The 27,011-nt window shown below is 45.9% G+C and overlaps 2 protein-coding genes across 4 annotated transcripts in view; one reads left to right on the top strand and one right to left on the bottom strand.

Moving 5' to 3' along the window:
• The first annotated feature begins 235 nt into the window (after window positions 1-235).
• IAH1 (isoamyl acetate hydrolyzing esterase 1 (putative)) lies at window positions 236-22,247 on the top strand. 3 transcript variants are annotated; one of them, XM_014573868.4, is made up of 6 exons: window positions 236-377; window positions 8,731-8,783; window positions 9,259-9,407; window positions 17,573-17,734; window positions 20,041-20,162; window positions 21,935-22,247. In XM_014573868.4, exons 1-6 carry the CDS (start codon window positions 342-344, stop codon window positions 22,109-22,111), a joined length of 699 nt encoding a protein of 232 aa, XP_014429354.1. In that variant the 5' UTR covers window positions 236-341; the 3' UTR covers window positions 22,112-22,247. The 3 variants fall into 3 exon arrangements, with proteins under 3 accessions (XP_014429354.1, XP_089633179.1, XP_075779632.1); XM_075923517.2 differs by lacking the exon at window positions 236-377 and adding an exon at window positions 2,190-2,347; XM_089777053.1 differs by lacking the exons at window positions 236-377; window positions 17,573-17,734 and adding an exon at window positions 2,160-2,347.
• A 2,175-nt stretch (window positions 22,248-24,422) lies between these two features.
• ADAM17 (ADAM metallopeptidase domain 17) overlaps window positions 24,423-27,011 on the bottom strand; it is a 70,934-nt gene continuing 68,345 nt past the window's right edge. Inside the window, exon 19 of the mRNA XM_075923516.2 lies at window positions 24,423-26,521. Within this exon, the coding sequence (XP_075779631.2) occupies window positions 26,171-26,521 (351 nt within the window). The 3' untranslated portion in view covers window positions 24,423-26,170. The remainder of the gene's footprint in view (window positions 26,522-27,011) is intronic.

The raw sequence follows: 27,011 nt of genomic DNA, 5'->3' as shown, positions 1-27,011 counted from the left end.
AGGCATGTCAAACTGGCACTTGGAGGTCCGCATGTGGCCTGATCAAAATGTTTTGCGGCCCACCAGTACATTTTTAGAAAGGAATAAAGTGCAGCCCACTGGCTGCTCGGAGCACGTGGCCGAGTGCAGATCACAGCTGGCTGGGCTGCTCTGTGCTGCAGCGATTGCTCACGGCTGGGGCCACTCTGCGCACAGCACCGAGCACGTGCTCACAGCCGGCCGGGCCGCTCTGCACTGGGCGCTCTGCACACACACTTACAGCCAGCCGGGCCACTCTGCGCCCAGCACACACTCACAGCTGGCAGCTGTGCTCATGCCACCCTAGTGCGCCTGAGGAATCAATGTGTGGCAGTGGTAACGGACACTCCTGGATCCAGGTATTAGGTTTGGGGCACTGGGAGTGCCTGGCTGTAGGGGAGGAGGGAAGGTATTAGGTTGGGAGGGCCTGGCTCTGGGGGAGAGGGGAGGTATTAGGTTGTGGGAGGCATTGGGCTGGGAGTGCCTGGCTCTGGGAGGGAGGAAGAGGCATTAGGTTGGGGGTGCCTGGCTCTGGGGGAGAGGAGGGACTTATTTTGTTTTTTCAACAAAAATGGAGAGGCGGTGCAAGGAACCCAGAGCAAGCGGGGTTCAGGTTCTACCTCTCCCAACTAATGAGAGAAAGATTAAAAAAAAAAATTCTTCATAAAGATTGATAAGTGCTTTTAACATTTTGTTAAAAAGAAATCCTCTTTGAAATATTTTAGTTTAATGATACTGTAAAGGATTTCAGATACAATGTCTGTTGTGCATTAAAATGTTTAGATAACATTTCTCACCAGATTATAATCTATTTTTACGCTCCTTTTTTACCATCTATAATTTTTCTATAAAGCCCATCAATGTAGTATTAAAGTCACTGATTTTTTTAATATAGCGTCTGTGGCAGGGTTAATATTGACTACTGCATAGTCAGCAAAAAGTTAACTTCCCATGAGCTATGTTGACAGCCTGAATAACACTTCTATCTTGAGCAACAAACATATGTTTGAGTCATGCTGTTTTATGGTTCATAAAAACTTAAGAGGAAATCACAGTTTATTCAATGGAAAAAGAAGATAATTGTTTTTGGGTAGAATGCTGTTCATGAACAAGAGAAATTAAGAATGAACTGAAGTATGTGAAATTATCCTTTTATATTTAATCATTTGTTTGAGTATTTCAATACATTGATTTTCAGACTGGTTCATAGAATGCTTTTTAATTTTTAACACAGCTGCTTCTGTCAAATTAGAAAAACATTTCCAAATCTCAATCTTCAATCAATGATTTACTGTTCCTGATTGTGGTCTTCTCTAAGACTTCCTTAGAATTTCCCAAGAGAAGAAATACTTTAATTAGGGAGAGGAAATAAACAGTTGAGATCCAAAATGGTGTAGGGAATGTAACTAAATAACTTTTACTAACTGCTTGCATTAAACTGCCGTTAGTGTTAGGTGTAGGCACTGTACTACATGAATATGTACTACAGGATATCAAAGTAGATGATCATAGGCTTTGGCATCGAAATGGCAAGAACCTCTTCTTTGTAGATGACTATTTGATGTTTCTGCTGTGTGTTCTGTAGCCCAAGCAGGTTGTGGGGATGTGTATCTCTCCTAGAAGGAAAATATATGGGCTGTTGCTATCAAGTGGGGGATGAGTTTATGCACTTTGCATAGCAGGGCATAACCCTGAAGATTTAGAGTCTGACACAGCAGCTGGCACCTCACACTGACAGTGTAGGATGAAAAACTTAAACAAGAAATAGTCTAGTAGTGCTTTAAAGACTAACAAAACATGTAGATGGTATCATGAGCTTTCCTGGGCACAGCCCACTTCATATGACTGGAGTGTTGGAAATCCAGATCACTGTCTTTTTTTCTTTCTCTTCAATTTTTTCCTTCTCCTCTCCCTCCTCCCAATCCCTTCTTCCCTTATTTATTCTTCGAGCTGAACTCTCAATACCATCTACATGTTGTGTTGGTCTTTACAGTGCTGCTGGTCTATTTGTTGCTTTCTAAGTGTTTCCTGTTACAGACTAACTCGCTACCCCTCTAAAGTGCAGGATGAAGAATTTCTTGTACCCCGGGGCATGGGGCGGGCCCTGGACCCAGCGTCTCCACAGAGCAGCTGCTCAGGCACCACCATGGGGCGGGGGAGCCTGACGGCAGCGGCCCCCGGCTGGAGGCCCGGACGGGCGCCAGAGCCGGCAGGGCGGCGAGGCGAGGCGAGGCGTGCCCGGATGTCCGGCTGGCTCCCGCGGGCGGCTGCAATGGCGGCGGCGCTGCCCTGGCCCCGCGTTGTGCTGCTCGGAGACTCCATCACCGAGGTAGCGGGGCCCCGCCCGCCCGTTCCTGCCGCCCCCGAGGAGCTCCCAGGCACTGACCCTCCGCTCGCCGGGCCGGCCCCCCCCCGCGCCGCGGCTCGCACAAGCTCCATAGCCGGGTCCCCCGCGTCCTGTATCCCTGCAGCCGCCGGCGGTCGCTGGCCTCCCGCGCCTCGTAACTGCCCCACCCCGCCGCCCCCACCGGCCTCCCGCGCCTCGTAACTGCCCCACCCCACCGGCCTCCCGCGCCTCGTAACTGCCCCCCCCCGCCGCCCCCACCGGCCTCCCGCGCCTCGTAACTGCCCCACCCCCCGCCATCCCTACCGCTGCCCCCCCCCCCCCGCCGCTCCTACCGGCCTCCCGCGCCTCGTAACTGCCCCACCCCCGCCCCACTGCCCCCCCCCCCCCCCCGCCGCCCCCGGCCCTACTGCCCCCCCCCCCCCCCCCCCGCCGCTCCTACCGGCCTCCCGCGCCTCGTAACTGCCCCACCCCGCCTCCCCCGGCCTCGTGCCCCCCCCCCCCCGCCGCCCCCACCGGCCTCCCGCGCCTCGTAACTGCCCCACCCCGCCACCCCTACCGGCCTCCCGCGCCTCGTAACTGCCCCCCCCCGCCACCCCTACCGGCCTCCCGCGCCTCGTAACTGCCCCACCCCGCCACCCCTACCGGCCTCCCGCGCCTCGTAACTGCCCCACCCCGCCACCCCCACCGGCCTCCCGCGCCTCGTAACTGCCCCACCCCCCACACCCCTCCCGCGCCTGCCCCACCCCGCCACCCCTACCGGCCTCCCGCGCCTCGTAACTGCCCCCCCCGCCGCTCCTACCGGCCTCCCGCGCCTCGTAACTGGCGCCACCTCCCACACCCACCTGCCTCACCCCAACGGTGACCTCCCACCAGCCTTCTGCACCTTGTAACTGCCTTCCCCCCCTTGCACCCACTGGCCTCCTGCGCTGCCTCTTTGCCCTCCCCCCGCACCCTCCAGCCTCCTGCACCTCCTCTCTGTGCCGCCCCCCTGCATCCACTGGCCTGTGTCTGGTACCTGTGCCTCCTCCCGTACCCACTGGCCTCCTGCGCCTCCTCTGTCCCACACTCAGTGTCCTCTTGCGCGTCCTCTCTCTGTGCCCCTCCCCCCCCACACTCACTGGTCTCCAGCATCTCCTTTCTGTTTCCCCCACCCCGCACCCAGTGGTCCTGCACCTCCTCTCTTTGTGGTCCCCCCCCCCACCCACCTGCCTCCTGCCCCTCCTCTCTGTGCTTGCCCGCACCCAGTGTCCTGCACCTCCTCTCTCTGCCCCCCACCCCTCCCCACTGGCTTTTTGCATCTCCTCTCTGTGCGCACACACACACACCCTGCACCCACTGGCTTCCTGAGCCTCCTCTCTGTGTGTCCTCCTGACCTTCCTCTCTCTGCCTGCCCACTGCCCCACCAGCCTCCTGAGCCTCCTCTCTGTGCTCCCCTCCCCTGAACCCACTGGCCTCCTGTGCCTCCTCTCTGTACCCCGCCCCCTCCCTCCACACACACTGGCCTCCTGCACCTCCTCTCTGTACCCCCCCGCATCCAGTGTCCTGCACCTTCTCTCTCTGCCCTCCCCCCCACACACACACCTAATGCCATTTCATTTCTGTGTCCCACCACCCCACACCCAGTGGCCTCCTGCACCTCATCTCTGTGTTCCACCCCAAGCACCTAATAGCCTCCTGTCCTATACTTTGTGGCTGTGTCTACACTGGCAAGTTATTCCGGAAAATCAGCTGCTTTTCCGGAAAAACTTGCCAGCTGTCTACACTGGCCGCTTGAATTTCTGGAAAAGCACTGACAATCTAATGTAAAATCATCAGTGCTTTTCCGGAAAAACTATGCTGCTCCCTTTCGGGCAAAAGTCTTTTTCCGGAAAACTGTTCCGGAAAAGGGCCAGTGTAAACGGCACAGTAGTGTTTTCCGCAAAAAAGCCCCGATTGCGAAAATGATGATCGGGGCTTTTTTGCGGAAAAGCGCGTCTAGATTGGCAGGACGCTTTTCCGGAAAAGCGTCCTGCCAATCTAGACGCGCTTTTCCGAAAATGCTTTTAACGGAAAAGTTTTCAGTTAAAAGCCTTTCCGGAAAATCATGCCAGTGTAGATGTAGCCTGTGTGTCTGTATCCCATAGCCCCCCTCATTCAGTGGCATCCTGTCCCATACCCTGCACACTCATGGGCCTCCTGTACATTGTGATATCCCTCACCCAGTGGCATCCTGTCCTATACCTCGTGTCTGTGTCCCACTCCCCCTCACCTGATGGCTTCTTGCACCTCATGTCTATAATCCACACACCCCTAACCTAAAGACTTCATGCATTTTGTGTCTGTAACCCAGACCCCCACCCCAATGCAGCTAATGGAGCAGCCCCATATGTGGCCCCATATACCTGATGTCCATGTGTCCCATATATAAGCCCCATATACACATCCAGTAGCCTCCTGCACCTTGGGTCTGTGTTCCATACACAACTAATGGCTCCATACATTTCTAATGCCCTTAGGCACAGCATCTTCAGTCCTCCCCCTATCCCTGCCTACAGCTGACCTTTGTGTTTTCCATTAAAAAATGAAACTTTTAACCCACTTTTAACTTTGATGCCCCTAGGTACATGCCTAATGTGCCTAATTAGAAATCCAGCTCTGTTCTTACCTAATGTGCCATATATATTTCCCTGCATCCTTGTGGCCATGCTTAAACTCGTCATGCTAATTTTTCTAGAGTACGTTGTGTATAACAGGTGTGCTCATGTCTATTTCCATGTCTTTTGTGCCTGGCATAGTTTTCAGAGGCCACAATAGTGGTTGTCAGTCTTCAGACCAAGGGCCACATGTGGCCCATCAGGCCACCGACAAGACATTTTGTTTTACATTGTTCGTGCAGGGGGTTGCTAGATTCTGCTGGTTTTCATCCATGTCCCTGTTTTTGTACCAGTATTGCTAAAGTGCCATGCATATAAAGCAAGGACATGGGAAGTGAGACGTGTGTTGATTGCACACATCAACAGTGTAAAAGCCACATGCTCCCTTTGCATCCAATTAAATGACTACTACTATTCACTTGGCACACCCTTCCAGTTCTAAGTATGCAAGTGCAGTTAGCAAAACTACCCTGTCCTGGGAGACTGTCTTGGTTACAACACTCTCGCGGCCCATTGAGATAAAGGAGGGCCACTCGTGTCCCACTCACTAAGCTAGATTGCCCACAAGCTCTCTGTACCACTTGTCTTTAACTAGGAAATATAGCAGATTTTGAATACCAGCAGACTAGACCAAGGAGATTATTTGCCTTGTGTGTCCTGAGATTAGGTGCTCATAGTGCCAATGTAAAATTCTGATTTTATCTACAGAATCACTGCTAGCAACTGTAAGTGGTTTGTCAGATTAAAAGTGCATCTCTAAGAAATGCTTGGCCACCCAGTTTTTATTCTAGTTTGAATTTTCAGTGAGCACCAAGCATTTGTTAAGCATTGACCTGGGCTGTGTTAGAGCAGCTGCCATTGATTAAGATTGTTTTTATCTTAAAAGTGAAAAATGATACATATCAGAAAAGGTTCAGAAAAGGGAAACAAAAATTATTAGGGATTTGGAATCAGTCCTATATGAAGACTTGGACTTTTCATCTTAGAAAAGAAGAGATTAAGGGGGGATATGATAGAGGTCTATAAAATCATAATGGGTGTGGAAAGAGTGAATACAGAAAAGTTATTTACTTATTCCCACAATAAGAACTAAGGGTCACCAAATGAAATTAATAGGTAGCAGGTTTAAAACAAACAAAAGGAAGATTTTCTTCACTCAGCGCATAGTCAACCTGTTGAACTCCTTGCCAGAGAATGTAGTGAAGGCTAGGACTTTTAACAGGGTTCAAAAAATAGCTAGATAGATTCATGGAGGTTAGGTCCATCAATGGCTATTAACCTGGATGAGTAGAAATGGTATCCTTAGCCTGTGTTTGTCTGGAGGTGGCTGACAGGGAAGGGATCACGTGAGGATTATCTGGTGTGTCCCCTCCCTCTGGGGCAGCTGGTATTGGCCACTGTTGGAAGACAGGGTTCTGGGCTGGATGGACCGTTGCTCTGACCCAGTATGGCCATTCTTATGTATGAGGATATGTAATTGAAGAGGAAGTGTGATCTAATCTGGTATCATTTGAAATATTGTAGTTGTGGCTCCCCAAAAAAGCGCCTCTGCGTTGCCTTGAGCAGAGTATGTCACTGCTGGTGGAATTTTCAGGGCACTAAGGGAAATTCTTTTCTGTAAGAATTGCCATAGGTTACATGTTGGAGCTAAGGATGTTAAGTATCGAGTAATTTTCTAGTCGAGTAGTCAATGGAATTTCCATCGACTACTCGACTAGTCTAATTCCTCCTTTGAACTGCACAACTCTGCGTGCAGCCCAGGGCCGGCAGGAAGTCCCGCTGATTCCGGGCTGTACAGAGGCTTGTGTCTGAAATGCACAAGACTCCCCAGCGGGGGCTCTTGTGCATTTCAAAGCGGAAGCGCCCGCATGGAGCCCGGGATCAACAGGGGACTCAGAGTTGACCCCAGGCTCCATGCTGCGCTGTCACTTTGAAATGCCATGCAGAGTCCAGGGTCAGCTGAGGATTCCCCAGCTGACCCCAGGCTCCATGCGGCAGGGGTTTGAAATGCCGCCTCGGTGTTTCAAAACAGCACCGTCTCTTTGAAACGCTGTGGCAGTGTTTCAAAGGGACAGCACTGCACAGAACCCGAGGTCAGCTGTGCGGCACTGCTGCTTTGAATCACCGAGGTGGTGTTTCAAAGGGGCAGTGCCACACAGCTGAGCCAGGGATCAGCTGTGCAGCATTGCCCCTTTGAAATGCCACCTCTGTGTTTCAGAGGGGTAGTGCTGCACATAGCTGGCCCTGGGCTCCATGCAGCACTGCCCCTTAAAGAGGCAGTGCTCCAAGGAGCCTCGGGTCAGCTCTTTGCAGCGCTGCTTTGAAATGTGTTTCAAAGTGGCAGCACCGCACAAAGCTCGGTATGGGCTTTGTGCAGTGCTGCCACTTTGAAGTACCCCCTTCCCCGACCTTCTTTGCTGCCTCTATCTGATAGAGGCAGCAGGGGGATCGACTAGTCAATGCAACTATCTGATAAGCATTTGCTTATCAGATAGTCGACTAGTCCTTAATATCCTAGTTGGAGCTAGAACTTCAGTAGATGTGGCTAATGATTATGTATATCTTCCGTGCTTTTATTCTTCAGTCTTCAATTATATAACTTTCCATCCTGGATTCTCTTGTGAGAACTGCTTTATAAAACCTAACTCTCTATTTTGGTTGTCAACTAATAGGGAAAACAGGAAGTCAAAGTTGCTTTCTACTCTCAGATACTGGGTGTGGGCACATTTATCTGAGTTCAGAAATCAGCACTTGGTCATTACTTTACCCATTGAGTTTCTCTTCATTAGAGAAAGAATTTTAGAATCTACATACTTGGTGGTATGATGTAAGTGGATTTGGCCCTGATTTGCAGCAGTTCTGTAAATTCGCTTGCTGGAAGTAGTTAACTGAGTAACCTGACAATGTCTCAGTCAGGAAAAATATGATTGAGAGCAGAAAGAGAGTCCCCAAACAGTACATTTTAACTGACCTAGCTGCCGGATCAATATGGTCTAAATGGCAACCTAGCTCTGTACATGTAAGCTGAACACAATGCACATATAAGAATTACATTTAATGCAACCCACTGTGTACACAAACTGATTAGATTAGTGATTGATTCTTTATGAGTAATGGCTGTCTACTTGTGTTCAGTTTGGCTGTGTTATCAGTTGGTAACTACTGTTTGTTAATTAAAATTAGCATTATATAAAAAGATTTTATAGACAAATGCAAAGTCATTAATAAAAGGTACAGAGGTTTGGTAACAATTATGGAATCTTTTTAAAATACAGTTTATAGTTGTATTCCTTTAAGTATTAGGTAACAGATGCATATGTTCTGCAATTAAAGCTACATTTAGAAATAATCAGAAGTTGTCTTTGGCATCAATAAGTCACTTGTAACATACTTAGTTGATTTACCTATGTAGGCCTTGATGCTACACCGTTCTTAGGCCCACAGACTGAAATCAGTGATAGTTTTGACAGGAGCATGTGCCGTTCTCCTAATGTGTACTGTTTCCTAATGCAATAAAAATGTTTGGGGATTGGACAGAAGCATTAAGGACACACTAATGGCCTACCCTTCAGAAGATGAAAGGTCATGTAAAAACAAAGGCCAGTTAAATTTGATGGGTGAGGAGAAAAGACAATAAAAAATGCAGGGAAGAAGTAGAGTGACAGGTGAAATGCTAATTTGTAATCCTAAATATGTTTTAGTTAATATCTAAACTATGTCCCTTTCATTTAGTTTTCCTTTCAGGACAATGGTTGGGGAGTATTGCTTGCTCAGAAACTAGTCAGGTGAGACATGTCCAAGTTTGTGTTTTAAATGAAATGTTTAGGATGAAAGAAGGCCAACCAGCTTTCCTGCAATAAATGATTTTCCAATTTTTTTAGAAAAAAAAATCAGTATTTATTTTTTTAAAAGGATAATAGGGAATGTCTCAGTACTTTCTCCTCAATATGTATTATTTCTTATTAAAGGCTACTACAGAGGTTGAGTAATTATTGCCCTGATTCTGTATTCACACAGATCTTTGTGCCCATGAAAATCAGATTGCAGGATTAGAACCTATATATTTAGACTTAAGCATCACACACATACTTTATACATACACTACACATATTGAATTATCCTACTCTCCACTATGTAATCTAGTTGCTTTTAGAGGGATAGAGAGCTTTAAGGCAGGTATCCAGATTTAATATTTTTAAATTTCTAAAGTTTTGATCTTTGACAGGGATTTTTTCTTCATGTTATTTGTGTTCATTTCAGAAAATGTGATGTTTTAAATCGTGGACTGTCAGGCTACAATACCAGATGGGCTAACATAATTCTTCCCAGATTGATCAGCAAAAGTTCTGATGCTGAAAATACTATTGCAGTTACTATCTTCTTTGGTGCTAATGACAGTGCTTTAAAAGGTAAGTTAATTTTCATTTTTTCCTCTCTCAATTGTTGTCTTAAAACAAGTTTTAAAAAATATAATATGTTGGATAGCGATTACCAGAGTGGGACATAAGGGAGTTAATATTTTCTTCTGGTGCTGCTCTGTCAGTTCTTGTTTAACAGTGCACTCTTGATTAAAAAAAAAAAGTTCACTGAAGTAGTCTACCATTAATCATCTAAATTTCATGTGTACTTTTATTTTTGTTGCTCTTTCTTTGGATAAATATACTACAAATTTGAGAGAGTCTCTTTGTTGAAGACCTCCTCTTAATTAATAAGAGCTAGGATCACCAGATTCATTATACACCTTTTTAGCATTACAGGCAGTCCCCGGGTTACGTACAAGATAGGGACTGTAGGTTTGTTCTTAAGTTGAATCTGTATGTAAGTCGGAACTGGCGTCCAGATTCAGACACTGCTGAAACTGACCGCCAGTTCTGACTTACATACAGAATCAACTTAAGAACCCCAGGCTTCCCCAAGTCAGCTGCTGCTGAAATTGATCAGCAGCTGATTCCAGAAAGCCCGGGGCAGAGCAACTTTGCCTGGGGCTTCCTGTAGTCAGCGCTGGTCAGTTTCAGCAGAAGCTGACTTGGGGACGCCTGGGGCAGAGCAGCTGGGGTGCTACTGGACCAACCCAGCAGCACCCCATCTACTCTGCCCCAGGCGTCCTGATTCAGCCGCTGCTGAAATTGACCAGCAGCGGCTGAATCAGGACCTGGGGCAGAGCAGCTGGGGTGCTGCCGGGTTGGTCCAGTAGTGCCCATGGGCGCTGCAGGACCAATCGGCAGCGCCCCAGCTGCTCTGCCCCAGAGTCCAAAACAAAAGCCTGGTCTGCTGGGGGGGGGAGCACACTAGCTGCGTCCCCCCCCCAGCAGACCAGGGACACGGGGAGCAGAGCCGCAGCAGCAGCGGGGTGCCGCGCCTCTGAGGCTTTGCTCTGGCAAAGCCTCAGAGGCGAGGGACCCCGCCGCGGCTGCGGCTTCAGTCTGGGTGCCTGCCCCTTGAGACCCGGTGCCTGTGGTCTGCTGGGGACGGTCCCCAGCAGACCACAGGCGCCCGGACTGAAGCCGCAGCCGCGGGGGGTCCCGCGCCTCTGAGGCTTTGCCATAGCAAAGCCTCAGAGGCGCGGGGAACCGCCGCTGCTGCCGCTTCAGTCAAGAAGCGGCAGCAGCGGCGGTTCCCCGCGCCTCTGAGGCTTTGCTCTGGCAAAGCCTCAGAGGCACGGGACCCCCCGCAGCTGCGGCTTCAGTCCGGGCGCCTGTGGTCTGCTGGGGACCGTCCCCAGCAGACCACAGGCACCGGGTCTCAAGGGGCAGCAGCAGCGGTTCCCTGCGCTTCTGGGGCTTTGCTCTGGCAAAGCCTCAGAAGCGCGGGAACCCGCCCGGTGCCCCTGGTCTGCTGGAGACAGTCTCCAGCAGACCAGGGGCACCGGAGCAGCTTACGAACGGGGCTTTCTCGCCCCGACTTCCGGGGCGAGAAAGCTCCGTTCGTAAGTGCGGATCCGACGTAAGTCGGATCCGCGTAAGTCGGGGACTGCCTGTACTTAAAGCAAAGTAAGTGTTTGGTTATGCCAGGAAAATGGGATGTGCTTAAAATGGGATTGCTTTTCATACAACCATACAGAAAAGAAACAGAATCACCAGGCAGATGAAAGTGGATGGCTGGGGGTGTGCCCTCCTCCCCCATCCAGGAATGCCCCAACTCCAAGCCTCCCACCTCCCAGGTGCCCTTTGTGGGGAGGAGGCTGAAGCTCCCACACACACACATACACCCTCCCCCAGATTCATACAGGAACATGGCTATTTCCCCTCAGTCCCTGACAAAGGGGAAGTGCACAGTTTTCTGCATTCCTCACTCCGGCTGGGGAGTGCAGGGGGCAGATGAATCTGGACCTGCCTCAGCCAGGGGACCTGCATCCCTCCCCTGCCTGTGTCCACTGGAAATGCAGCAGCCACGGAGAGGCACTTCTTACCTACCCACAGGCTTTTGCAGTGAAAGAGAGCTGACATAGTCCTCTCCGCCCAGGGCAGTTTTCATACTGAACCTCTCACCCCCAGCTCCATCCCAGAGCAATGTTTAAATGGAACATGCATGTTTTCATTTTACTTTCCCAAAAGCAAAAGTGAATTGAGGTAAGGAACATGTGAGTCTATGGAAGATATTTTCAAAAAGGCACAAATGACTGCTAAGCATGTAACAACTCTCTTGGACTTTCATCTGGAGTTGGGTGCCTTACTGCCATTTATTCTTTCAAAAATAGCTTTGTAATAACTGACTGATAGAAAATGTAGTCACAGTGTGAGAAAAGGAACAGCAGAATGCCTTCCAGGCTCTGTTAAAGAAATGTGTACTAAGAAATATTCTGATGATAATTATAAAGTCAACAGTGGGACTAGTTCTCTGTAGGATCCACAGACTTTTAGCAACAATAAATTACTGTGGGCTATTATATTCTGTCTGCACATAACATTCTTATATTTTCACCCTTATTTTAGTGTGTATGTATGTGTGTATTTATATATTTTTATGTATTTATGTACAGGCAGTCCCCGGGTTACGTACAAGATAGGGACTGTAGGTTTGTTCTTAAGTTGAATCTGTATGTAAGTCGGAACTGGCGTCAGCCGCTGCTGAAACTGATCAGTTTCAAATGCGGCTGAATCAGGACGCCAGTTCTGACTTACATACAGATTCAACTTAAGAAACCCAGGCGTCCCCAAGTCATCTGCTGCTGAAACTGATCAGCGGCTGATTCCAGGAAGCCTGGGGCAGAGCAACTCTGCCTCGGGCTTCCTGTAGTCAGCCGCTGGTCAGTTTCAGCAGCGGCTGACTTGGGGACGCCTGGGGCAGAGCAGCTGGGGTGCTGCTGGGTTGCTCCAGTAGCGCGGCTCCTCGGCGCTACTGGAGCAACCCAGCAGCACCCCACTGCTCTGCCCCAGGCATCCTGATTCAGCCGCTGCTGAAACTGACCAGCAGCAGCTGAATCAGGACGCCTGGGGCAGAGCAGCTGGGGTGCTGCCCGGTTGGTTCGGAGCGGCGCTGCGGGACCAACCCGGCAGCCCCCAGCTGTTCTACCCCAGGGGTAGGCAAGAAAAGCCTGGTCTGCTGGGGGGGGGGGCACTAGCTGCACCCCTCCTCCAGCAGACCAGGGAGAGGGGGGTGGCGGGACCGCCCAAGTCCTCCATGGCTTTGCTCCATCTCTCTGGTCTGCTGACCTGGGAGACGCGGAGCAAAGCCGTAGAGCACGCCCGCAGCGGGACAGCCCAGGCGCGCCGCGGCTGTCCCACTGCGGGCGTGCTCCGAGGCTTTGCTCCCCATCTTCCTGGTCTGCTGGTCGGGAGACGGGGAGCAAAGCCGCGGAGCACGCCCGCAGGGGGACAGCTCAAGCGCGCCCGGGCTGTCCAGCTGCCGGCATGCTCCAAGGCTTTGCTCCCTGTCTCCCTGCAGACCAGGGAGACGGGGAGCAGCTTTTCTCGCCCCGGAGGACGGGGGCGGCGGACCGCGGCGCATCTGGGCGTCCCACCGCTCCCATCCTCCGGGGCGAGAAAAGCCCCGTTCGTAACTGCGGATCCAACATAAGTCGGATCCGCGTAACTCGGGGACTGCCTGTATTTATTTATTTTGGTACCTTATTGTTGACGCATATAAAGAGTGGTTAACATCACGCCTAAACTTCTCAACATAACTTCACTACTTGTACTGAATGGAAGTATGCATATGATTTGAAATTTGTTTAAAATGTTTTTGTTCATATTTGTGATGGATTTTTCAACATTAATAGAAAAATATATTTTTTCAGGGCTTGTCTATATTGAGCAGAAGTACACACTGGGTTTGTGATTTCTAAACCACATTAATGTGTCATTCTCTGTTTGGTCTGAATGGGTTAGACACTGAACTCAAGAGACTTGGACTCAGTTCCCAGCTCAGCCATAGACTTCATTGGACACATCACTTACTATAGCTAGGGCCTTACCCAATTCAGTCCATTCAATCCATACATTTCATGATTTCAGCTATTTCAGTCTGAAATGTCACTATTTTGTAATTGTAGAGGGTCTTAAGCAGGGGTGGGCAAGAGGCTGCCAGTAGGCCGGATCCACCTACCAAGCCACCAGATCCGGCCTGCAGCCACCTCACCAAAACCCTTAGGCAGAGAACAGGTCATGCTTTAAAAAGCAGCTGCTCTCCTCTCTGGACAGTTGGGGAGGCAGGAGGGAGACTTTTCATGCTGTTCTTACTCCCCAGCAAAATATCTCAGCTCCTACTGGCCAATCTCTCAGTTTCTGAGCAATAGCAGCTGAGAATTTTTGCTGGGAGCAGGGGCAGTGTGGAAAACCTTCTCCCTTCTTTCCCGTCCCCCCCTTATGCCCAGAGGAGAGCCATGTGGAGCAGCAAGCAGCGTTCATGAGAGAGTCTGCCTCAGGTTTCTGCAGATAAGCATCTCCCAGCCAGAGCCTGCCTCTGGCACCCCACCACCTCTCTCCCCTTTGACTACCTGTCCCAAACCACCACCCAAACCCTCTGTGTACCTTTTCCCCCTTCTCCAGGTCACAACTCCATCCCAGACCTTGTACCCCCTCCTAAAGCCCCTCCCTTGGGCCAAAATCCTCTCCTGCACCCATACTGCCTGCCCCAGATCACAGCCATCTCCTTCACCCAAACTCCCCCTCAGACCTCTCACCCCCTCCTGCATCCCAATCCCCTATCTCAAGTTCCCTTCTGCACCCAACCTCTGTCCCAGACTGCCCACCCCTTCCACAGAAGTGTGGCCCTGGACTACTTGCCAATATCTTGGAGTGGCCCCTCATTAAAATTATTGCCCACCACTGGTCTTGACCCAAAAAGGAGTTGGGAGAGGGTGTTGCAAAGTTACTGTAGGGGACGTTGCAATACTGCTCCCCTTACTTCTGTGCAGCTGTTGGCAGTGATGCTACCTTCAACACTGGGCAGCTGGCTGGAGCCCAGCTCTGGAGACATTACCACTGCCAGTAGTAATTAAGTAAGGATGTCATGATATGGTATGGCCATGGTTACTTCTGTACTGCTGCCTGCAGAGTTGGGTCTTTATACAGCAGCCACCATTCTCTAGCCATCCAGCTCTGAAGGAAGCAGCACAGAAGTAAGGGTGGCATAGTATGATATTGTCATCCTTACTTCTGCACTGCTGCTGGCAGGGCACTAGCTTCAGAGCTGGGCCAATCTCCAGCCACCCAACTCTGAAGGCAGCGTAGAAGTAAAGCTGGCGAGATCCTGACCCACTAAAATAACCTTGAAAAAGCGACGAGGAGTCCTGTGGCACCTTTAGACTAACTGAAGTGTAGGAGCATAAGCTTTCGTGGGCAAAGACCCACTTCGTCAGATGCATGTCTGATAAAATAACCTTGTGACCCCTGAGCAGCTCCCTTTTAGGTCTGGGTCCCCAATTTGAGAAATGCTAGCCTCCCCTATGAAATCTGTATAGTGGAGGGTAAAACCACATAAAAGGCCAGATTCATGGTCTGTAATAAGTTTTGTTTTTATGGCTGTGCATTTGGTAGGGCTCTAACTGTGCCTATGCTTCCCAGCTGCAATTCAGTTATCAGCCTGCCCTGCCTCTCAGGCATGTTGTGAGGATAAATGCACTAATGAAGCACTCCAACACTATGTACTTAGAATGGCAAGGCAAGAGGAAGTTCGTGCCTTTACTCTGTGTCCTTTCCTGGATGTTAGGGAAGGAGCAGCTTTCACAATGACTTTGATGACTTATTTTATTTTCCATGAGAGACAAAGGAAAGTCTATTGCAGAGGTCGCCAACTGATCGATTGTGATCGACCAATTGACCCTGGGGACTTTCCGGTAGTACAGCAGGGCTGCAGCTAAGGCAAGCTTGCTCCCTGCCAGCCTCTGCCCCACACTGCACCCAGAAGCAGGCAGTACAGCCTTGCAGCCCCATGGGGGCAGAGGGGTCAGAGGTTTCTGGCTAGTGTGCTGCTTCTTCCAGCAGGCACCATCCCTGTAGCGCCCGTTGGCTGGGAGCAGGGAACTGTGGTCACTGGAAGCTGCAGGGAGGTGGTGGTGCCAGCATAGAGGGGCAGCATGCACAGCCATATGCTCTGCTGCCGGGACAGAGGGACATATTGGCCCCTTCCAGGAGTGATTTGAGGCCAGAGCAAGCAGGGACTCTGCCTTAGCCTTACTGCACTGCCGATCAGGAGCTGCCTTCAGAAAGTACTACTCAGCAGGAAGCCATTCTCTAATCCCAGTGCCCTCTATAATCTTCAACCCCCCCCCCCCCCCCGAACCCCAACACTTTGCCCCAGCCTGGATTCCTGCACCAAGCTCTCTCCCAGAGTTTGCAGCCATCATCTTTTCATGCACCTGAAACCACTGCCCCAGGCTCAGACTTCTCCCACACTGCAAACCCCTCAGCCCACATCCCCTTCCAGCCTCCTGACCCAGCCTGGTGACAGTGAGTGAGGATGGAGTAGAGCAAGCAACAGAATGAGGTGGGGATGGTGCAAGTGGGGCAAGGATTCAGAGAAGGGGCAGGATAGATCCTGGATTGCACCTAAATTCAAAAAGTGATCTTAGACATGAAACATTAGAGATCACTGCTCTAAGCAGTACTATGTTAAAACATACTAGGGAACCTTTTAAAAAAATGGAGAGTCCTGTGGCAAAGGACTTCTTGTTGGTTTTGCAGATACAGACTAACACGACTACCTCTCTGAAACCAGGGCACTTTTAGTGCACACCAATAGAGTTTACAGGGACAAATTGGTATGTCACACATTTGTCTACCTTACACATCCCACCTAGTTGTGTTCATTGCTGCTCCATGTAGTTAAACCTTAAGCCTAGAAGATAAATATGAGTCTTAGAAAATCTAATGATTACAATTAGGAAATTGTACAAAAAAGTAGGGATGTTACATATTGTGTTATTGAATGGTTGTGTAACCACATGAAATATGATTGGTTACACAACTATTCTATAGTCTCCAGGGGCAGGACTGGTAGCCAGTGCACTCCTGGCTCCATTCCCGGGGAGCCCCCTGCTACCCTGAGCTGCTGCTTCTGTATGAGAGGCAGCAGTGCGGGGTGGCAGGCAGGAACTGGTCCACCCAGGGAACCAGTTTAAAGACCAGCTCCATGTGTAGACGGGCTCTCTGCCACACTGCACTGCTGCCTCTGATACAGAGGCAGAAGCATGGGGAGACAGCAGCTCCTATCCAGGGGGTGCCCGAACTCCCCGCAGACAGGGGGCTGTCTGTGTAGCAGCCCTTGTCCGTGGGCAGGTCCAAGCTCCCTGTGGACAGAGGCTGGCCCACAGCAGCAACCTCTGTCCATGTGGAGCTCAGACCCCCTGCAGACAGGGGCTGCTGCAGTTCAGCCTCGGTCTGCAGTGAGCCTGAGCCTCTGTTGTCTCCCCGCGCTGCTGCCTCTAGTAGAGACGTGGGGAGAGAGCAGGTAGCACTGCAGAGCTGGTGCTGGGGGGAACCAACTTTTAAGGCAGCTCATCTCCAGCACCAACTCCTGCCGGCCCCTCCCTCGTTTCCTCTGTAGGAGGCAGAATGGGGAGGAGGGTGGGGGCAAATGTATCCATGGAGCCAACAAGCAAGCTCCCTGCACATATAGGCTCCAGTCTGCCCCCTTCACCCTCCATGCTGCTGCCTTTCTATCAGAGGCAGCAACACAGGGGTGGGCAGGCAGATCCAGAGCTTGTGGGAAGCCTGCTTAAAGCCAGCTCCTCCTTCCCCTGCTGCCTCTCATACAGAGCCAGCAAGGAGGGGTGGGAGAGAATATGTAGTCAACAAGATTAACTGATTAGCCCAGCTTATTGGTTAATCGTATAGCTGACTACATGTTAACATCCCTAAAAAAAGCAGTTAATCTGTTAAAACCACCTTTTCATCAATTGTTTTAAATGTCTAGGAAATTATTTACTTGCATTTTTTCCTAGCTGGCTCCTATACCTTGGATTTTGCAGTGTATCGTTGTCCCACCACATCTCATGAGTTCATGATTCATGTAGAACTTTATATTGAGAATAAGAAAAGTATGCACAATCATATGCTGTGTGCACAAGGTACTGTATAATTTACAATAGGCATCTTAGTTTTATGTGAAAATAAATTGTTTCTTCCTTAAACAGATGTGAATCCCAACCAACACATTCCATTGAAGGAATATGCTGATAATTTAAAAAGCATGGTTCGATATCTGAAGTCCTTAGGTATTACTGAAGACAAAATTATTTTGATAACACCACCCCCTGTCTATGAGCCAGCATGGGAAAAAGAGTGTATTGCCAAAGGTAAAAGGAATAATACCAGTTTTGCAATTAAAAAGAAATAGTGGGTGTCCAAGTTGCTGACGTCAAGATTGACAAAGGATTCAGTCTGTATTTGTGCCAAACTTCATATTATTCTGTGTGCCAGTGGAAAGAGGCTGCTGATCATCTCTGGAATAGCCATTTGGACCAGCTGATAGATAATTAATAACATCATTTTAAAACTGCCACTTTCATAGGCCTATTCATTAATGTAACGTAGAAAAAGCTGCACTTTTATATCAATAAAAATGACTTTTTAAAGTCTTGATAATATTTAAGCTCTGGGCTCCTGTATTAGATTATAGATCTTGTAGTCTGACTATGGTGTGCTTTTACATCTTTTGTGAAGAGGATAGCAAGGTGGCATTGATGCACCTTGGATTTTTTTTTTGCTGTTACAGTATATTCCTCATTTATCGGGGTAAGCAACAATATTTATTTCTGAAAAGTACAGTTCTGAGACTACCAAGAAAACGAGTCTTTGTCTAAGGAGAAAAAACCTTTGTCTTATCAATTTCTTCCTGTACTGTTCAAGTAACTCTTATAACAGAGACATATCACTACTTAGTTCCTTGTGGTAAGATCTAGTTATCAAAGACTGATCCTCAATTGGTGTTAACTGTCATAGCTTTGCTGACTTCATCTGGATCAAACAGATATAGCTGAAAGATTGCCCCCAGGTGCTTATGTATGTTTGGACAGCCTGTGCAGTGCCATGGTTTTTGCACTTGAGAAAAAAAACTAGCTGAATTTGCCTTTGATAACTAGCTCTTCTTACCATAGTATTTCCACTGTTCCCTTGACTTTGTATAGTGCATACCTAGGGGATATTGCAAGCACTGAAGTGCAGTTGTGTTAGCTAAGACTAAATTGGATGTTTTGAAGATAAGTGTATTTAACTGGTTACCCGCTAACACCCCTAGTTAGAAAGTGTCTTGACTACAGTCTAACTATTTACAGGTGAAAAGATACATCATCAAATCACTAGAAGTTGTTGTTGGACAAATTAAGACAGCAAATAAGGTGTAAATTTTTAACCATGAGTAACTAACCTTTGGAAGAATTTACCAAGGGTCAGTGTGGCTTTCCTATTACTAATATTAAATCAAGCTTGGATGTTTTTCTAAAAGATCTAGGAATTATTTTGGGGGAGTTCTGGCCTGTGTTGTATAGGTCAGACTAGATGATCACAGTGGTCCCTTTTGTCTGTGTATAAAAGTCAGATTGATCATAGGATTTCTGCCAGAGATGTTCTGTAGCACTAGAGGGCATAAGGAGAAGGCTGACAGCAGATGAATTCATGATGGCTGATTGAAAAAAGTGTCATGTAAAGGCTTAGTGACAAGGTGTGAGTGAGTCCCATTTTCTAAAAATGCTTTTCAGTTTAATGAGAGAAGGTGGGGGAGGTTATACATTTTATTGAACTAACTTCTGTTGGTGGAAGGAACAAGCTTTTGAGCTACACAGAGCTCTTCAGAGCTGGAGAAGAAAGGAGAGCATCTAAGCTAAATGCACGTTGGCACAGACTTAAGCAGAAGGGGTAACATCTTGGAGGCAGTCATTTGAAATGAAGTGGGCAATTAGGGGTTAGATTGTTATAGGAAAGTTTCACTGCATTGCAACAGAGGATATGAACTATTGGTTAGTTGGTGCTCATAGCACATGGAATGTCAATTTCTTTACAATTGAGTATTGCATTTGACCTGGCATAACTGATTTATAATAAATTTGCACCTTATATATACTCTTATCCCAGAATATCAAAACATTTTGTTTAGATAAGTAATTAGTAAAATTATTTTACAAATGAGAAGCTAAGGCAAAAAAGTCCTGTGTCACCCAGAACATGCAAGACAGGCTTGTTACTAGACCTCAGATCTCTTACTCCGATGTTGGGAGTATCGGAGCATTCACAGTTGTAAATAAATTATGCTGATTTGATGCACTTTGGTGTTGGAGTAAAAGCACAGGCTAAAGATAAGCCTAACACAAAGCAGGTGGTAAGATATGTTTGTACACAACTGTGCCAGTGCCTTTTAATTCTCATCAACAACTCTGTTTTCTAAACCAAAGTTTGTTTTCAAATTAATATCTCAAAAACCTGCAGGCTACAACAGAAGGCTTATAGAGGGTTGGATTTAGCTCCCATTTACTTTAAAATTTACAAGGTTCAAATGTTAGTTTGAAATGGTTCACCATTCAATAAAAATCATGTGCAATAGGTAGTGACACAGTCTGACTATTCATGTATTCTGGTTCAGTTAATTTTTTTTTTAAACTTCTAACAGGTGACAAATTAAACCGATTCAATTCTGCCACAGGAGAATATGCCAAAACATGTGTTCAAGCCGCAAGAGACTGTGGGACTGAGGTACTTGATCTGTGGACTCTTATGCAAAAGAATAATCAGGTATGGCATTCAGAAAAGACATTTGTGAAAATGCTGAAGTGTCTTAATTGATTTAAAAGGTTGTAGAACAGTTCTTAAACTAAGAGCTAGCAAAAGCTGACAGGTGCAGAAGAGCACATTTCGGACAGATATCGCTTAGGGGAGAATCTATTCATGGAGATTCTCTATGGCCTAGTAAGAGGATGGAAAATGATAAAATAAAAGCAAGAGCTGATCAGAAGTAATCAAATGAAAAGAGAGTCCCTTTTAGTTATGACATGTAATGGCAGCTCCCTAAAAAGTGACAGGTTTTTAAAGTGTTTATATACAAATGCTAGAAGTCTAATAATATGGATGAACTAGAGTGCCTCATTAAATGAGGATAATCAATGGGACACAGTAATAGCACGATATGAAATCTATCTATATATATAAAGAGAGAGAGAGCGAGAGCGCGCACAGATCATGCTGGTGGGAGAGTGGCAGTATATGTGAAAGAAAGCAGACTCAGGGAATGAGTACAGTGGATCATTTAATGATTACCTGTTCTGTTCATTCCCTCTGGAACATCTGACATTGGTCTGAACCAGTATGGTGCTTCTTATGCCTTGTGTAAAGCAATATTTCAGAGCTTTGGGAGGAACTTAATTGCCAATCATGTATTATAGTTTACACTATTTGGGAGGAAACATGAATCCAGAATATTTCATATTGGGCTAGGAAAACATGTAAGGCTGTTGTTTAAATACAGCTGGGTACTGTATTTATCTAATTGTAGAATTGGAAGAAAACTAGCAAGGTCATCAAATCCAATCCTCTACACTCTTGACCATTCCTAACAGATACTCATCTAACTTGCTCTTAAAAATCTCTAATTATGGAGATCCCACAATCTCCCTAGGCAATTTATTCCAGTGCTTAACCATCTAGACTGTTAAGAAGTTTTTCCTAATGTCCATCCTAAACCTCCCTTGTGGTAATTTAAGTCAATTGCTTCTTGTCCTATCAGGAGTTAGAGAACAATTTTTTCTCCCTCCTCCATGTAACAACTCTCAGGTACTTGAAAGCTGTTACCATGTCCCCTTTGAATATTCTCTTTTCCAGACTAAATAAACCTAATTATAGTATTTCAATCTACCTTCATCAGTCATGTTTTCTAGACCTTTAATCATTTTTGTTGCTCTTCTCCACTTTGTCCACCTCTTTCCTGAAATGTAGGGTTCAGAACAGGACATAATAGATGGCTGTTTTAAATATAAATTGGTATCTCACCTCACTGGAACGTCCATTGTTAAGTCAGATAGTTGTTGCACCCCATACTGTACTTTGCAAAAATATTTGCATGAGTAGCCTTCCTGAAGTGCAACTGCTGACCATCACCAGTAGCTCTATTTAGGGCAGATTTATACCTAGCAGCTTTTGTTCTGACACTTATAGGCAGATTTTCAAGAGCTCAGCTTTCTATTTCCTGAGCTTTTTTGAACCTGTACTTTAATCACATTTGAACTCTTTTGAAAAACTTGGCCACAGCAGGTAATTTGAGTTACGGTAAAGTGGGTCTTTCTAGACAAAGAGTAGATAAAAATATTTTCAGAACCCTAATTCAGTTGATAGTTTTCTTATGGGTATCAGTGTCATAAGGAATGCAGTACATTTTACCTGTCTTTCTATTTTATAATCTTTCAAGTTTAGAACAGAGATTGATTATATTTGGTGTCTAGAGTTTATCATGCAGCATGATGAAGTTAGCCTTTATTTGTTTTTTGAATTAACACCCCTTTCCTCCCCTATAGGACTTCTCTTCCTATCTATCAGATGGACTTCATTTATCAGTAGTAGGAAATAATTTTTTAGCTGCTCAGCTTTGGCCCCTGTTGGAAAAGAAGATTTCTGCATTACCTATTCTGCTTCCTTATTGGCGTGATGTAGACCCTCTGAATCCTGAAGTTAGCCTTTGTAGGAAATTCTAAGCAGTCACATATTGACCAGGTCTGTTGACAGACAAGAGAAAATGTGCATCCAGCAAAATACTATTTTTCTTAGAGAAAAGATATTCTGTCTCAGATGTTATGTTTTATGGAAAAATAAAGTTACATTTATACCTTTCCCTGGTGTTTTGTGAATAGGTTAATACCATTTTTTCAATTACACTGTATTAAGCTGTTCCCTATAAAACTCTGTTGGATAGTTGATTTCAACTGTAAATTTCCAACCTTTATCAACTCAATCCAATTCTGGGCTCAACATTGTAACGGCTAACAAAGATTTTAGAAACTTTCAATATTAGAGCATGCAAAACATGCACAAGGACCGTCAAAAACCTCACTCAGCTTTGAAAAGACAACATTGAATTGTGTTCTTTTGGTCCTGAGAGTCTAAACATTTCAGATCATAGAGCATCAGCATCTATTGCCTGGCAAAGTTTTCCACAAGCTGTCACTTCTTGAGGTTGTGAAGTAGCATTCATCATGGCTAAAAGCATCAATACTAAACAGTCCTACTCCTACTGTTGAAGAATTTTAAATCCTAACTTGCAGCACCACAAGTTAAACAGCAAAAATAATATATCCGCAAGGGGAGCTTAAGGATTTGTCTCATAGCAAAGATACACATGAAGCCATTTGAACATAAAAAAGTACTTTACCTGGTCACTGCTTTAGACCCCTTGTGTAACTGAAGAGATTTAGGTCAGAAATTAAACTTCCTACACTGTACACATCTTGTTATAGCTTGTGCATTCTATCATAACACCCTAGTGTTAGTTAATCAAATTGCCTACCTGAACTACTACTCAGCAATAAAAAGATGGTCATTACTTAAGGGAACAGTGCTCAAACTTTTCCCTGAGGCCCACTTGTGCAGCTGCAATCATACTATTTCTCCTTTGGCCCAGCTGCTACTATCTCCCTGGGCTCTCCCCTCCCTCAATTGCTCAAGGACCTTGCAGCCCTCCTATTCCCATTTGCCTTGAGCACCCATCCAGGGTTTTACTCCCCTCGCCCATCCCACTGTTTAATCACTGTGGCTGGAGAGCAGCATCTGGTGTCTAGGCACCCAGATATGAAAGTAGTATCACTGCCAGCAGCCACAGAAAAACAAGAGTGGTACACTATGTACTTACATGCTTCCCTTACTTCTGTGCTATACAGGGTTGCTTTTAGCAGGGGGCCCGGAACCAGCAGCTGCCACTCACTGACATTCTCCAGTCCAGGGGCATCCCATAGGCCATGCACCCCCTCTGGGAAAGGGAGGGAACTTGCAGGCTGGCAACATTGCCACCATTGGACAGGGACTCCAGTTCCAGGCTCACCCCACTCACTGCAACCCTCTCTGATAGTCGCAGCAGCAGAGGGTGGGAATGGCCATAAACACTCCACTGCCTGGCAGCTCCATTTTACCCTCTGCCAGCTACCAGTAGTGTTGGGCTTTTCTAGCCCTGGGCAGAAGCCACTGCTGCCTGCCACCATAGACAGTTTGGCTAGTCCTCCCCTTACAATCATTCTGCCCATGGCAGACCACCCAGGACTGTGTTGCAACCCATTTTTGGGCCACAGCCCTGGAAATTCTGGATTAAGGTGATTCCACATCCCTAATGAAGGGATTCCAAAACCACCAGTAATTGAGTGAATGGTCAAATCTGCCTCCTCCAGAAGTAGCCCAGCCTGCCCTTGTCAGCATGGAATTCCAACTGGGCACCATCACGTAGGGCAGAGAGAAAAGAGCATCAAGAGATACTCTTGAAAGTGCATTGTGGATTTACAGAAACAGGGCCAAGCTGTTTTAATTTATGTATTTTAAGTGTTATTTAAAGATGCCTAAAATTCAAGCAATAACTGCAAAATCATAACAAAACAGATCCATCCCATTATATACTCAGATCAGATGTCTCAATTGTTGGGCTGTAAGGGACTTGTTGTCAAGGCAACTGATTACTATCTGGAAGACATGCACAGCCTAACACAGCCCTGAGTTTATCATCATTACAATTTTTTAAGTACAGTTTCCACAGCATAAGAATTTCATCCCGCTGCTGTAATTTACAAGCATAAATGAATTAGGTCACAGAAGTTATGGAGCTTTTTACACAAGAGAAGGTAGTAAGAAATACACTACAAAAATAAGAACCATCTACTGGTTTTGTGCTAAAGGAATGGAGCTATGTGCATCATGTTTGGAGCATGACATTTTGAGGCTTACCAATTATTCTGACCAAGAAACAGTGTTTTAAGTAGAAATCCTATTTGTGAGAACTGGCAAGTCTTAGTTTCAATGAAACAATCATCCTATAAAAAACTTTTATTATTACATTATAATGGAAGTTAAATTTAACTCCACAAACAAATTTCATGGCTACATATCAAATCCAAAAACCAGAGTAACTAAAATAATGATTAACTAGATATGAATACCATAAGGCACAAGTTCAAGTATTAGTGTAACAAGTATCCTTGGAAACACACAATTCTTGTGTCACAGGTTTGGTTAACTGCAATCAAATTTTAAAAATATAATTTTCCATAGCTAAGCTCTCCTGGCTGATAAACACAGTCTAGTGGACATTTAAAACAGCTGCAGAACTGCTTTAAACGAAGTTTACATAAATCAAAGTTACATTATGGAGTAAGATAGATGAAGAGTTAAGATCTTTCTGAAGGACCCAAGCAGTAAATAGTTGCCCTATGTTTCTGCTATGACAGTCCATCTTTTAATACAGACAAAAATAACTTTCATGTAGTTCATAGAAAACAGATTATACTATTCACATCTCTGCCTTTGGAAATAAAGCTTATCAACTTAAAGGGGCACCACTCCATTAAGTTATGGGCTTTTTATATTACATTATTATAATACCCTCTTGGAAACTGTTTTACTTATTAATTTTGTCCTTTCAGATTTGGCAAACCTTAATTTTTAACAGCGTTTAGAAATGAGCTGAACTTAATCACTGTTACTCATCAATATCTGTGCCACGCAGAATAGTATTTTCAACAAACTGCTACTACAGCAAGTGCTCATAACAATTTTAATGCGGGTCTTATGAGTGGCTTTTCTTTTAAAATGTCTTGGCAACAGTATTATATCTATAAAAAAAATCTCAGAGAAACCACTTCACACTGAAATAACCACTGTGAAGATCAAACCCTAAACTAATTAGGTCAAAACCTAAATTGGCTGTCCTTTCAACATAAGCAGTTGTGCTTTTCTTCCAACTCCCCCAGACAGAGGTCTACAATTAATTAAATTTTAAGAAATGCGAAGAAATTACAAAAATGGGAAGACTTACAAAAGCTATTTTTCCACAGTGTGGGTTATAAAATGTAGAAAAAAAAGTTGTATGATTGATTAAATTCAGATCTCAGAGTCCAGGAACACTTTCAATATATTATACTGTGTGGCTTCCACTGATTGTAAAGGAAGTTTGAGAACTAAAATCCAGTGCAACTCTGAACACCTCTCACTTCATTGTATTTATCAGACGCTGTTTAAAACACACTTTGTACCTATCTCACTGCTCTGATCTGTTTGAAAACAAATTTTATATTGTTTGGGGTACCTAAATTGCTACATGATCTAATCTACACAGAACACTCATTAGTTTGTTTTTTAAAAAACAACCAAAAACATTTTGTCTATTTGTGTTGTTTCAACTACAAAAAAAGTTGAATTATAAAAATGCTAATATACACAACCTAATATCCAGCAGGACATTTCACATTACACCACAGGTTGAATGAAACAGTAAAGGTTAAGAAACTAGAAAACCAAATCCAAAAGCTTCAAAATAAGCTAGTTTTAGCCTGGATATTTTTTTCTTTGATTTAAAAAGATGTAATTGTCTAATAAACTAAGGAAGATCATACACATGACCAGCATCTGCAGTAGGTCACTTCCTTATTTACTCAGTCTCCCATTCCCTCTCAAAATATATTTCTATCTATCTCTATCTGTATTTATATAAACAAAATGATTTTAGTCAAACTGATGAATATCTGTTTTGCACAGTCATGAGGTTAGAAGGCAGCAAGATGCTAACATTCTGTTTCTTTGCTGTCCACTCGATTTTGGCGCTGTAGTTTAAAAGATGATGCTTTCTCACTCCTAGTGACAGGATGGTCTGTAAGATCCTCAAAAGATTTAGCAGCTGAACTGCTATTTGGGAAAGGGTCCTTCTCAAAGCCATCTTCATCAATATGAGAATCAGTACTTGGGTCCTCCTGAATAGTATCCATTCTTTGGTGGTCCAGTTTTGGTGCTGCAGTTACTACGGGCATTGCTGTGATGGGCTGCAGTGGCTGGTGTCGGTTTGTTGACTGCGTAGTAGGAAAAGGCTTGACAATTCGAACAGACGCTGAGTCCATACTACTGAGCATCTCAACATTCTGCAAGACATAAGTAGTTCAGTCAGGTGGGGATAGGAGGAGACTTTTCTAATTTGGAATTCAACTTTTGTTTACTGTCCCTTTCGCAAGGAATGTAGGCAAAAAACACATTCCTTTTGGAGTCCTGGATACTTGGGGAGGAGAATGTTACAGTAATTCATAAAGAAAAGGTGTAACCTGATGACTCTGGGCAGCCTTCATGAAAAGGGACACAAAGTTCAAAGCAAAACACTTTGGTTTCACCTTACATTTGCGAAGTCTAAACCCAAATAGTTGGCCTCTCTCCTTGAGCTGATCATTCTTACGTGTTACACATTATTATATGCTTGAACTTACTTTTAGAAGACTGGCTAAGTTAAAAATGTAACATCCTTTCAGGTAGGCTGTCATGTGGTTTACTCAGGTTCTAGTCTCACAGAAGTGATGTCAAATGTCCTCAGCTAATAAAATGTGCCACCTTTTGTTACCCAAGTTTGCAATCTAAAGGGTT

This window comes from Pelodiscus sinensis, chromosome 3, assembly GCF_052426305.1.
Source record: "Pelodiscus sinensis isolate ZL-2025 chromosome 3, ASM5242630v1, whole genome shotgun sequence".
Lineage (NCBI taxonomy): Eukaryota > Metazoa > Chordata > Testudines > Trionychidae > Pelodiscus > Pelodiscus sinensis.
This window is presented reverse-complemented; position numbering and strand designations above follow the sequence as displayed.

Excerpts from the sequence above, each read along its gene's own strand:
- IAH1 (XM_075923517.2), top strand. The coding sequence starts at position 2,261 with ATGTCCGGCTGGCTCCCGCGGGCGGCTGCAATGGCGGCGGCGCTGCCC. Across the intron at positions 9,408-17,572 it reads TAATGACAGTGCTTTAAAAG|ATGTGAATCCCAACCAACAC; the intron begins GTAAGTTAATTT and ends TTCCTTAAACAG. Across the intron at positions 17,735-20,040 it reads AAAAGAGTGTATTGCCAAAG|GTGACAAATTAAACCGATTC; the intron begins GTAAAAGGAATA and ends AACTTCTAACAG.